Source organism: Drosophila miranda, chromosome 4 (assembly GCF_003369915.1).
Source record: "Drosophila miranda strain MSH22 chromosome 4, D.miranda_PacBio2.1, whole genome shotgun sequence".
In the NCBI taxonomy this organism is placed as follows: domain Eukaryota; kingdom Metazoa; phylum Arthropoda; class Insecta; order Diptera; family Drosophilidae; genus Drosophila; species Drosophila miranda.
The window spans coordinates 22186908-22200429 of record NC_046677.1 but is presented as its reverse complement, the minus strand read 5'-3'; the positions used below and the strand labels follow the sequence as shown (position 1 = coordinate 22200429).

At 45.0% G+C, this 13522-nt stretch overlaps 1 protein-coding gene across 3 annotated transcripts in view; it reads right to left on the bottom strand.

Moving 5' to 3' along the window:
* The window catches only part of LOC108162823 (hyphally regulated cell wall protein 3), a 78610-nt gene that overhangs the window by 18718 nt on the left and 46370 nt on the right, over positions 1 to 13522 (bottom strand). For all 3 annotated transcript variants that reach the window (XM_017297750.2, XM_033392641.1, XM_017297749.2), the window contains exons 4-6: positions 6441 to 6872; positions 5798 to 6371; positions 4516 to 5265 (exon numbers count right to left, since the gene is read on the bottom strand). In XM_017297750.2, the coding sequence (XP_017153239.1) occupies positions 4516 to 5265; positions 5798 to 6371; positions 6441 to 6872 (1756 nt within the window). The remainder of the gene's footprint in view (positions 1 to 4515; positions 5266 to 5797; positions 6372 to 6440; positions 6873 to 13522) is intronic.

Here is a 13522-nt window from a genome sequence, read left to right as displayed (position 1 = left end):
TCTGTTGCTGGTTGCTGTTGTTGCCGATGCTTGACATTTATGTGAACCCAAGCAACAATAACACGTTGGTGTACCTCTCGCTACAGTTCAGATGCGAGTCGAGTGGAGTGGAGTGGAGTTGAGCCTAGACAGAACGTTCGTTCAGTGCCCGCGACACGACACCCAGACCAAGACCCAGACCCAGAGAGGGGGGGGGGGGGAGGGGAAAAGAGCCAACCGATCGTGGGCAAAAAGGCGCAAAGTCAACTCTTTCGAGTCATGAATCTTATGACGCCTACGTGTACTTTTGGCATTTGGCATGTCAAATACAATAAGTACAGCGGCGACGACGACCGACCGACGATCGTGGAGCTCAGGGGGCTAGAGGCAGGCAGGAAGAGGCACATCCCATGTACATCAGAGACTCATGCCACACCGAAGATGGAGATGGGAGCTGGAGCCTAGGCTCCAATCCAGTTCCAATTTGAGTTTCGTCTCTTGGGTTCAAGACTTTGTTTGCTGCTGCGTTTGACAGCTTCGTTTGTGGCTCCGAGCCTCGTTTGCTGGCTCGTTCCTAAAGGGAGAGACATTCCTTGGCCTGTCATTAGCTGACAGAAACTAATTCGCTCCAAATAAGTTCACGGGAATTGCTGATGGATTGACAGGGCAAATGTTTACCCACGGAAAAAAACGTTGCAAATTTCCAAGAAAGTTGATGGAGACTTTAATTAGATCGTGGGTTCAGTTATGAGATATGAGAGTTTAAAGGTTATAATATACTTTTGAGAGATCAAAGATATCCAGGAAAATATGTGGAAAATAAAGAAACACATTTCCCTGCAGATTAGAGAATGAAAGGAGATTTTCTTCAATAATCTTAGAGGAAGAACTCAAAAGCACACATGAAATCGCTTGACTGCTAAGCTACTCCGTGAGAGAAAGAGAGAGAGTTAGAGAATGTTCGGCAGTTGACAAACAACAGATTGAGAGAGAGGTCTATCCATCTCCGAGATGGCAAAACATGGAATACAGTGGGAAGAGGAGCACCTTTCTAGCGATATTAGAGGCGATATTTCATTGATAGATCAACATGGATATTTGCCTATTCTTGTAGCTGATCTATTACATTGATTTCCCATCTCTACTTATACATATATGTATATTCTGCCCCTCCCATACCAAAGAAATCCCCCATTCTGCTATCCAGAGATCGATCTTCCTTACAGTCCAATTATCCTCCTCGCCCAAACTGCTGCTGGCCAGATCTTGTGCAGCCATCTCCTCCATCTATCCGATTTCTAACCTCCACTTGGGTTACCGCACATTCCACATGCCACGCAGAGTGCCCCCCTATGCTCTATGCTCTGTGGCAAGTCCCAGTCAACCCACCTGCTACCTTCGGTCCACTTAATCAGCGAATAATTCATGACAAAAAAAGACTTCTAGCTGGCTGGCATGCAGAAAAAAAGAGCAGGGAACGGGATCGGGATCGGGAACGGGAACAGGAAGAGAGAGAGAAGTCCCTCCTGTAGCTCGTGTCGCTGATCACGCATAGAAATTATTATTGTGCTTTAATATAGCCATAAATCTGAACATTTAAAATGCTGAAAATATCGCATCCTGCTGCGAGAGTCGAACCAGAATTGGGATGGGGACTGGGATTGGCATTGGCCCCAACTTATGACTTCATCTGCATTTTTATGGCGAATGCTCTGGCGATAATAAACCCTGGGCTGGCCATCGCCATCGAGATCGAGAGCCGTACCGGGCCGAACCGAGCCGCCACCCATGCGTGGCACCCCTCTCCACCCCGGGGGACCCTGGAGAGGAGTCTAGGCTGCCGCTTCGCTGGGGCAATATCAATAACACTTGCAACTCTGTGTCTGTGACTGCAACATGATGCGACAACGTCGTTGTTGCTGTCGCTGAGAGGCCTGGACAATGTCACTGAACCAGTTCTCAATGTCTTCATATAGATTTCCAGCGCGGCCCCAGCCCCAGCCTCACAGACGGAGAGTCAACCTCTGCACTAAATATTTACAACCTCCACAATATCTCAACGACCGACAACAGGCACAGCCACAGCAACAGCAACAACGACAGATACGACGAAAAACAAAAAAAAAAAAGAGGTCTGCCACGTCTTTCTATCGTTAGCCTGGCGGAACAAGTTCATGCAACTGCACCACAAAAGGTGTTCAGGCGACCAAGACCAAGCCCAAGAGCAGCCCAAGAGCAAGTCCGAGTCCATAAGCTGGCCAAGTGTCGTTGTGGCCATAAATTCAATTGAATATTACGCCAATTGCCTTTTTGTCTATTGCAAAAAAGCAAAAACCTTCGGGGAGGAGTCATCAGCATCTGAGCAATCCTCAACCTCGTCGGAGGAAACTGGTTCCATCAGCATCCACATCAACATCATCATCTTCGTCGTCGTCGTCTACTCGCGGCGGTAAGCAGATTTAGTTCATCTTTGAATGGACGCTAAGCCGCTTTGGGGTCTGCTAATTAGGCGACTTTCAAGGCGACTCTTCATCTCTTGCGGGCTAATATGCATCAAAATGTGTCAACACCTAGAGCTCTGGAACAGGACCCAGACCGAGAGCCAGACCGAGAGCCAGACCGAGAGCCCGGGCTTAATTGTTAACGTTCGAACGCTACGTACATGGCTCTACTCCTATCACATGATTGCACTAGTTGGAGCATTGGACCTCTCCGACCATGTTTTCACTCCATTAACGCGATGAAGTGGAGAGCAGGATCCTGAAGCTGGAGCTGAGGCTGAAACTGGCAGGCAGCCTGAACTGGGTCTGGTAATGATGCCTGACGTTGACCGATCGTCGACCGCAAAGCCAAACGTAAAACCTGGCCGGGCCCCGGCCCCGGCCCGGCCTGACCGATCAAAAGTCGTTCAACTTGCCGGAACTGGTCGTAAAAAGATCACCTGGCCACCACCATTCCAATGCTCCAGCTCTAGTCGTCTCCAACGTCTTCTCTTTTTGCCTATGTGGAGCATTTTCTTCATGGACTCGCCAAAAACGCAACATCAACTCTAACTCCGACTCCAAGTCGAGGCTTTAGCTTCAGCTCGCGTGGCACAATATTAATGGCCGCCAGAGAGTTCAGCCACGGCCATGGAGTGGAGTTCAAATCCCAAAAACATAGTTAATCTTGTCTTCTGGCGGCTGCTGCTGCTGCCGTTGTGCGGAGCAGCCCCGAGTCCGAGGCAGGAAATCCCCCGAACAAAAAGTCTGAAAAATCAGACAAAAATAAACGAACGCGTTTATGTGTTGTCGATGATTTGCCCCTTGGGTAAATGAACTTTGACTGCTGCCTGTTGCTCGGATGGGGTTCAAGAATGCCACTCGCATCCATGTCCACGTCCAAGTCACTCACTCACTCGAAGGTCTCTCTGGGGCCGCGCGCAGGTAAGTGCTGGCATTTGGGATTTGCTGATATTTCGATTTTGGGGATCCAAGCAATCCACTTTACTTCTGTTTTGTATTTTGCAAACAATTCTTCAAGGTCTTTTCTTCTGGTTCTCAACATTTTTCAGCTGAAATTTATGACAGATCTCAAGTTTTTACCTGAAGAGATGCAGATTATGGCGTGATCTTCGATCTACAGTTTCGATAGTTTTTTTGCAGTTACTTTGGAAGGTTTTAGCGGATACATATCTGAGGATACATATGATATGTACATACATATCTATACAGAATATACGGTTTTGATCAAATTAAGTTTAATTTTTATCTAATCCTTGATATTCCGAAGAATTTTAATCCTTTTTAACATTCTCTGGGTTGATCCATGAATCTATAAGAGTCTTTAGGCACTTTCTTGAATCTTTGAGTGGTTTAAGGATTCTTTAAATGAGAATTACGATCCTTAATGGGCCACCAATGTCTTTTAGCATTTATCAAGTCAATTTATAGATAAATAAGGATATCCAAGCTCCAAACTGTTGTCATTACTCCCATTTCATCCGTTTCCTTCTACGCACAAGCGAAAAAGTGCAAAAAAGACTAAAACAAAGTACATGTCGTGTACTTGGTTATGCCCGAATTATTATTGCCCGAATCGAATGTCGCCGATAAGGTTTGTTGGTGTTAGATTCCATCCACCTCCCAGCACCTCCGCTACTTTATAAGTAGATACGTACACGAATCTCCTCCTAGCTACCCATCACCATAGATTTTGTTATAAGAATACACCCCACATATTACTTGATATTTCACTGAAATACTTCCCTCAGCTCTCAAGTATCCAAAGTAGTCTTTTTAAAATTATTTCCCCACCGAAAATCACTCGGAAAGCTAATACTCAATCAACTCCCTATCGAAAGAGATTTGCTCCCGAGTAAACTTTCATTTCTAGCGGTGGATATTTATGTGTCCCCTCGCCGATGGCTACATAAACATCAATTAGTTGGAGCCAGTCGGTAGGAAATCTTCCTTTCTCCCAGCGAAATCTCAATGCTTAATCAACTACAAATGGGGCTGAAGGGAGAGGGAAGGGATTCTGTGCTGTTCTGCTCACCTGAACATATTCGGCGCATATATCAATTCCACCCACAAAGCCGCACACATCGTCCACGGACCAGGAGTTCACCTCCTCGCTCTGCGCCTGACACTGACGCGGGCCACCGCCCGCACCAGAGGCTCCTGTGCCTGTGCCTGTGCCTGTGCCCTGGCCTGTGCCTGTTCCTGCGTTGGCGTTGGCATTACTGATCTCCTCGGACTGGTCCAGAAGTGGCGGGGATGGTGTGGATGAGGCTGTTGTCGCTGTCGTGGCCGTGGTGGCCGTTGAGCTGGCACGACGCGTCTTCCCTAGCAGGCCCTCGGGCTCGGGCTTAAAGCGCTTCGCGGCTGGCGGTTGGGAGCTCAAGTCTAATGGCGCCGCCGACGCAATCGATGAGCCACCAGCACCACCAACACCACCACCACCACCACCGACGGGCGCCACCGAAGTCGAAGTCTCTGTTGTGGAACGTGGACTAGACTGCCGCGAAGCGTGATGCGATTGTTGCTGCTGTTGCTGTTGCTGCTGCTGTTGCTGCTGCTGCTGTTGCTGCTGTTGCTGTTGCAGCTGGGCCGAGTAGATGAAAGCGGGTGTAACAAATTGAGCCGCCTGCTGGAGCGCGGCATTCAGAGTGGAACGTGGCGTGCCCGCTGCACTGGCACTGGGCGACGAGGCATTGGAACTGGAACGTGGATGCTGTGAATGCTGCGGATGCTGTGGCTTGCAGCGCAGAATTTCCTGGATTTGGGCATCTTTGACAGCACGCATCTAAGCGGCGGGGGAGAGATGGGGAAAAGAACGGTGGAGGTGAGCTTTAATTTGGAAAACAGTTGAAATATTCGTAATAATAGATCTAAGGATACCCTGTACATTGGTGGACTTTTTGCCTTTTGGTGTGTGGAAAACTCTCTGCCTGGCGCACACTTTTTCACAGAGTAGCTTAGCTTAAATGGAGAGTTTTAGTGGACATCCCATCTGTGTATCTTTCTCTCACTCTTCTCTTTTCTAATTAGTCCGTTACACTATACAATTCTTTGTCTCCCTCTTCTCTCTTCAAATTAGGCCGTTACACCACACAGATTTGTATCTTATGCCTTCCAAAATATCTGTAGATAGGTTCCAAAGTCCTTAAGTACTGAAAATTATGTCTCTTATGGCAGCCATTCATTGGTCATTCATTGATCCCTCCCATCAAAGCCTCTCCACTATTCCACAATCAAGGGGGACATGCCATTAACAATTTGGGTGGTCCCATCACATAGCTTTTCTTTGCTTGTTTTTGTGTACCCACTGTACTTACCAGCGTCATCAGAGCCTGGGTGCTGCTCATGTCTATCAGCGGCGGAAAAATGCCCGACGAGAAGGGCAAAAAGCTGGACATAAACGGCGAAACACTGGCGGCCGCCACCACAGCGGCCATTTGGCTCTTGGCCTGCTCTGTGGGCGACTGGGCTGCGGCTGGCGGTGGCAACGGCCCGACACTGGCCACCGACGAGCCCACGCTCGAGCCAGAGGTGCCCGCTCCTGCTCCTCCTCCTCCTCCTCCTCCAGCGGACACACTCACTTTGGTCTCCTTGGGCAGACTGACAGCAGCCGCCGACGCAGCCGCCGAGGGCGAGAGCTTCTTGCTGGCCGCGTTCGCATTGCTGGCATTGGTGGGGCTGTTGATGGTGTTGCTGCTGCCGCTGCCACTGCCACTGCCGCTACCACTGCTATTGGTGTTGCCCGACTTTGCGGTGGAGCTGCCACTGCTGCTGCTTTGCTGTGTGGCACTGGAGGCGACTCCCGATGCTCCTGCTCCTGCTGCTGCTGCTGCTCCCGAGGTGCCCGTGCTGTTGCTGTCGTAATAGGAATTGCGTCTTGTTGCATGGTTGCTGGAAAAGTTTAGAGACGAGTGTTGGTTTTTTTCTGGGGGGTTGCCTGATGCTCACGGATTTGCTTACTCATTGGGATTGGTGTTATTGTATTTGGCCGCCAGACACCGCATAATGTCCGAATAGTTGCGGGTGGAGAAATCCGTGGCATTTGTATTGGAACTCGATGCGGCGTTGCTGCCCGAGCCACTTCCTGCACCACTTCCTTGGTTCACATTGTTGCTGTTGCTGTTGCTTGTGCCGCTGCCGCTGCTGTTGATGTTGCCACTGCCACCGATGCTGCTGCTGTTGTTGTTCCGATGCTGCTGCTGCTGGTGCTGTTGTATGGTATTCAGCAAATTTGTAGACAAATTGTGGAGCGGCATGTGTGTCGTGGTCTGAGCACTCGGCGGACTCAATCTTTGTTGCTGTTGCTGTTGTTGCTGCTGGTTGGGTGAGACACCACCACCGTTGCCACCGCCACCGCGAAACGATGATGAGGAGGGCGTGGCGCTGCGAGATCTACAGCAAAAATATGAAAATAATATATGGATTAGTTATGTTAAACAGAACATTTAGCAGGGGCTTTGCATAAGTTGAAGGAAGAGTGTGGTGTGTGACGTCAGCCTGCATAAATATTACACCATATACGAGGCACCATATAGCCATACATATATCTTTTGTATCGTTCACAAATTTGCATTAACATCTAATTATTCTTCCCACTCCCCTGTGGCCAGGAGTCGGATACAATTGGATTATTTGTCATTCCAGCTCTGAGTGGTCCACATCCAACAACCGAGATATCTCTCGATCTAGCTCTCTCCCTCACTCTCTTTCTCTCACTCTGCTCTCGCTTATTTGACATGCTAATGAGTGGCTTCCGTGAGAAGCACTCCAGTAGGAACGAAACCACCTATAGAACAGGTCTCTGCGATCTAAGTCTTGTTGACGTTTGATATTTAGTTAATTTCCATGAGGCCATAATGCGATTATATGCCGACTGTGCCATGGGAACTCTGTCCCACGAGGAGGAAACGAAGGAGTGTGTGGAAAGGAAAGGAAAGCCCAAAGCCTGGGAGAGTTTACTTGTTGGGAGTTCTGTGCTTCTCTGGGATTTAAATCTCTCTTTTTCGAAATGAGTTTAATTAAAGTTCACTTGGAGAATCAATACAGCTGTTGCTTTTTGCCATTCACACACGTTAGCATCGAATGAACCAGCTCCGTGGAACTAGTTGACATATGAACGTGAACTAGTTTTGCAACCAATCGGTTCATTGCATTTATTTATGTATTATACATATGTATTAACATAGCATTCGGTTCCACAGTTCCATTACGAAAATTGTCGTTTTCAAACAGCAAAATATTCCAATTCCCATATTACAAGAATTTGCCGATCTATGTATGTATATTCCAAGTGGGTCAAAATAACGATAGAAAAATGGAACTAATGGTGAACTTCTATAAAGCATTCTATAAGCACATTTTGTCCAACTCTGTAGGTCGAGGTCTTCATAAGTCCAACGTTTCCTTTGGATAGTAGTGGGTCAACTTAAGGAAGCTCAACTGTATCATAAAATGTTCGTAAATAGCCTTAGACATTATACAAATACACGAGCTACGACTGAAGTCTCGCAAAATTATCGAAAAGCGGATTTAAACGATAAATGTATCGACTATATTAATCTCTTGTTGTCCATCTTGTACGTTCACTTATGGGAAATTTGTACAGCAAATCAATGTAATTCTCAGGTTCGACTCTGGTGGAACAGAGTTATTCCTGTATTTAGTAATTAATTACAATTATTTCGTTTTACTGCAGGCTGGAATCCTCATAAAGATTGGTGCACATCTGGCGATGTGTCCTTCAAGCTTTGAAACTTATTGAATTGGAAAATATGTAATAGTTGTTCTTCGGTATAAAGAACATCTCAAAAATAGTTTGAACTCTTTCCATCTTGTGTGTGTGTGTGTGTGTGTGTGTGTGTGTGTTTGTTCCCCTAAAAACAATTTCATATTTGGATGCTCTCAAAGCAGCATCCATGTTAAACCAATGTCGAGCATTTGTGGCAAGCAATCTGCCAAGCCAAGCATGGCCATAACTCATATGCAACTGCCCCGCCAGTCCAGTCCAGTCCAGTCCAGAGAGACATGCCACCAACATGGTGCATGGTGCATGGTGCATGGTCTCTACTCTACTCTACTCTACCCACCCATTATCCATTCCTAGAGCTGTAGCTGAAGCTGGAGCTGTGGCTGGACCTGTGGCTTTCCAACACGAGCCACAGCCGAAAAAAAAAACGAGAAAAAAAACCAAAAAATAATCAGCATAGATTTCTGCCTAGATCGGCAGCGGGCTGCCGCCGCCGGTCACCTCCTAAACTGAGCGCGTTGCCGCCGGTGGCAGCTGTGGCAAGTGCCTGGCTCTCTATGGGTTCGGTTGTATGCCACAAGGAAAAACCAAACCAAACCGAAATACAAAAAAAAAAAAAGAGTAACTCGTGCTGCACGTCGTCGTCGTCGGTTGGTCGTTGGTCATGTCGTGTCGCTTACGGAGGCTGCAGCACAAATTTATATATATAGCAGCTATTGGTGCTGCCCCTTTGCCGCGGACCCACCTGCCAGTGCCCCCTCATCTAGCTCCTCCCTGGTTCCTCCTCCTTCTGCCTGCCCCTGCTGCCCCTGCCCCTGCCACTGCTGCTGTTGTTGCTTTTTTTGTTGCCATTGATTTATCGTGATCTGTTGGTTGTCGATTTTTTTTCTTGCTTGTATTCTCTCGTTGTTGCTTACAACTTTGTTTTTGTTTGTTCTTTTTCTGTTTTTTTTTTTTTTTTGCCGTTTTTTTTTTGTAGTAATTTTTTGTTCGATTTTTTGTTAAAAATGTTGATTATTGCAAATTGCTTTGGCGATTGGTAGCAGCTACTTAGTTGTGTTTTCCAGCCTGTTCTTGGCGATTGTTTGAACAGCAGCAGCAGCGGAAAAGCCGAGGAAAAGCCAAGCAGAAAAAGCAACAACAACAACAAAAAATGGTTTATGGTGGCGATTATGTTGGCTACTGCTTAATGCTCTCGTTGTTGTTGTTGCTGCTCCCCCCACCCGCCGACAGGTAACGGTTTTGTATGCTGTGTCGTACAGATACCCGTGCAGATCTACAGATCGGTGGCATGCCTAATTGGTTTTTACGAGCGGCAACATGCGGCTTGCCTCCGCCTCGCCATCGCCTCGCCACCGCCTCGCCACCGCCCTGGTATGCAAATGGTGTCTATTGTTACGCCTACACAGGGCGCTGCCCCAGCCCGATAAGTCCCTAATAAAAAGAAATACTCATACAACACATACAGTGCGTTTCGAAAGTGTAGGGCAGAGCCTTAGGTGGAAATTTGGAAACTCAATTCCATACCAAAGATCTAGGGGCGGATACTCGTTGGAATCTGTTCCGATTTCAAGCAAATTTACTTATCGAATCGAATGTTATCGTTGAATCTGTATGTTTATCGCTTTATCGAATTTACATATCGGACTGAGGCAAAACAATGTTTGGTTATTGAAAATATGTGGGCGTTTATACACATAATAGATCGAAGATCAAGGGTGAACATCGAAACAGGAAGATTAAAGATCGGAATATTGGATATAAAATCGAAGCTAGAATCAAAGGTTGAGAAATATATATTCTGCTTGTATTTATCGTACTTATCATCTGCTATCATATTTATTTATTGAATCGTTGTATAACATCAAATATAGAATCCATCTATTGTACGAAAGCGACGCTTAAAGACCTTCAATGGTTGCAACTGCCTTACACTTTTGATTCACACTGTCCTTAAATATTCATATGCTTCAAATATCTTTCTTACGATGCTTAAGACACCAAAAACAGAATGTCTATCAATGAGTTGTCAGAAACTAGTTCAACAAAAGAACTAGCAAAAAGCAAAGCTAATCCGATGCCTCGAATGCCCTTACTGTCATTCGATATCGGGGAGTACTATACCAAATACCATACACCATCTAGAAATTCAATCTGCTGCTAGAACTGATCGAAAAGGGAAAGGAAACTGGACAAAAAGCCGTCCAATGAGAGGGCAAAAAGCAGGGCTTCCAGAATTCAGTATTCAAATGCTTACAAAATATCTGAATAAATTGCAAAAATAAACTGCTTTCAGTCTAGACAACATTTTCTGAATGCTTCAATAGCTTAAAAGAATATTTAGCAGATGGGTAATTATTTTTATTGAACGCTCTTTGCGGTTCATTGAACTAAATATTTAATATTGAAGTATTGAAAACAAGGTTAAATAAAGAGTCGTGAATGATCTACAATGAAACATTTTACCAAATTCAGAAACTCCAAAAAGATCAACAACATTTGGAAGGAAGGTCAAAGCAGATGCTCCGATAAGACCTCAAACTCAATCCTCAAAAGGTTAAAGATCGTATAAAAAACTGAATGGAGAGCTCCCAAACTCTTTGGAGGCAGAATTTTTTGTGAATGAACCTGAACTATAAATTTAAAGCAAAAATATATAAAGAAATACAATAAATATTCATGCGTCAGGGGAAAAATTTGCATTCGATTTGCATTTCATCCAAAAAAAAAAAGCCAAATCATAATTCTATAAAGAGCCTCTAAAATATCATGCAAGAAAACCCCCATTTATCATACGAGAAACATCATCTGCTAGTTTCCCTAATAGGCCTCACTAATTTGTGGATAAACAATTATCAATTATGAATAATTATTCGAATAATCCCAATCACGCGACCACCCTGAGCGGTAACAGCAGCAGGCCCCGCGCCTGGGGCGCTCCGCAGATACCAGATACCAGATACAAGATACAAATCGTATCGAATCGTATCGAATGCTAAATCTAAATGACAGGCTATCGTGACTCTTTGTGTCTGCTCGAGCCACTCAAATCCACACCTCAGGTGGCGATAGCCTAGCATGTCTCATTAATATTAATAAGGCCCAGCCTCCGACTAGCGACCGCCGACCACCGACCGGCGACCTGCCCAAAATGTATCTCCAAAGAAGTAGCTATGTATCTTTTGTGTCGTTACTTCATCTGTTTCCATCTATGCCGTGGCCAAAGGCTAGATTATGTTTCTTGTTTTTGCGATACATTTTCTTGGGGCGGGTATGCCCAATTTCTGCAGAAGGTTGTATCTTCTATCTAAATATGGGGTTACAAATATTTGTATCCAAATCAGGATGATTGCAGCAGATGTAGCCTTATCCGTCTGTGTTTTTAAATGCAATAATAGCATAATTTATAGGATATTTATAGATATAGATTTATAGATATCGAAATATTAGAGGATATGCTTAGAAATATCCATTTATCATCATCCTCTGTATCTGAGAAACAATTTTGTACCTAAATCTCCATCTTCATGGAATAAATGGGGACTTTTGAGGGTTTTCTTTAAATAAAATCAGTAGAATTCTTTCTAAAATTCAAACATGATCTGGAATATACTCGTAGAACGCTGGACTCGAAAAAAGGAACCCAGAAGGAGCCCCTGCCTCGCGCTCTATGTCTATATCTCTCCCTTTTACAGAGTAGCTTAGCAGTAAGGATAGGTTTTACATTCATCTGCTATTTGGGTAAATGAAATGTTAAAGAATATGTTTGACTCTGTAAGATATGTATCTCTAAGTCTGTAGCTTATTTCACTTGCTTTGTCCTGGGATATAAAATTCTGAACTGGTCAAAACTTGCCCTAGATAAATCCACAAAGTTACCGCTACTTATCCATAAACTACTAAGTAAATTAGTATTAATTAATACATATTTTCTTTGGTGAAGGGTATCAAAACTTCGTTGCCTCCCCCCTCAAAAGCTCGTCGCCCCTCCTTTTCCCAATGTCGCTTGTGTGGTGCTGATAAATGGCTTTTATTTATATTAGTTAAAATATAATCTTTGACGCCATTAATTTAGTTGTGCGTATTAATTGCTGCTGATCTGAGTAGACCGATCTTTTCTTTATTTTTTTTTATTTCTGTTTTATTTGCATTTACATTTCAAGTTTTTCAAGTCGTTTTTCTTTCGTTTTCTTTGTTTTTGCTTTTGCTTTTGCCTTTCTGTTCTGTTTTTTTTTTTTTTTTTTTTACAGCAGAAGCGTGCTCTTGTGTTGGCTTTGTTTTTGTTTTTGGTGGCTTTGATTAATTTACTTTCGGACTGCGAACAGAAGCAGCAGCCAGCATCGATTTGGTTTCTTTTTTCTTCGAGGTATTAATTTATGAAAATGTTAATTAATTTGTCAGGCGCTGACAGCCGTCGAGGCGGCGGTCACAAATTACTTGATAAATAGTTTCGGACTCGGACTCGGACTCGAGCTCGTAGCGAATATTCTTTCATTCCTTCTCCCTACCAAAACTATCCATGAAATTTATGTGATTTTAAAAAATGTAATAAACAATAATAAACATCTCTTTGGAAAATATGGCCGACAAAGGGAAAGAGGACAAGAAAGAGTCGGCGCCAAAGCCAAGTCCAGAGCCAGAGCGAGAGACTGGGGAATATACCCCCGTGCACACGCCCCCGCCCAGCACCTTCGTTCCGGAACAAACAATCCTCCGCAATGGCGACAATCCGGAGGCAAGAGCCCGCCACCCGGAGGCCTCGATATGCATCCTGGACATAGACGACTCCGAGATCGACATGGAGGAACGGCCCTCGGACACCGATTCGATCAGGCAGCTGCGGCTCCGCCGCAAGCAGTTCGAGGAGCTGCGTCGCGATCACTATCAGCGGATGTACTATGACGATGGCAGCATTATCAGTGGATCGGCGATTCGAGGCTCAAACCATGTATCCGAAGATGAGAGCGGGAGTGGCAATGGGAATGTTAATGCGGAGGATGCGAGCGCGGATGCAGAGAAGAAGGAAGAACAGCAGAAGCCAGAGGAGAAGGAGAAGGATACGGATAAGGATAAGGCGAAAAATTAACGATGGAGTGGAGCCAGTCTGCTGACTCTTTCTGTTGCCCTTTATAAAATCTACTATTGGAAACATATTTGAAACTATTAGAAGCAAAAGGCTCAAGTGATTCTATACCCTATCCATAGATATAAGATATTAAATTTATAGCGTTTTCAATCTTTGCCTTTTTTATAAACTTTCTTTCGATGATTGGAAGAAATTCTGCAGAGATATTTT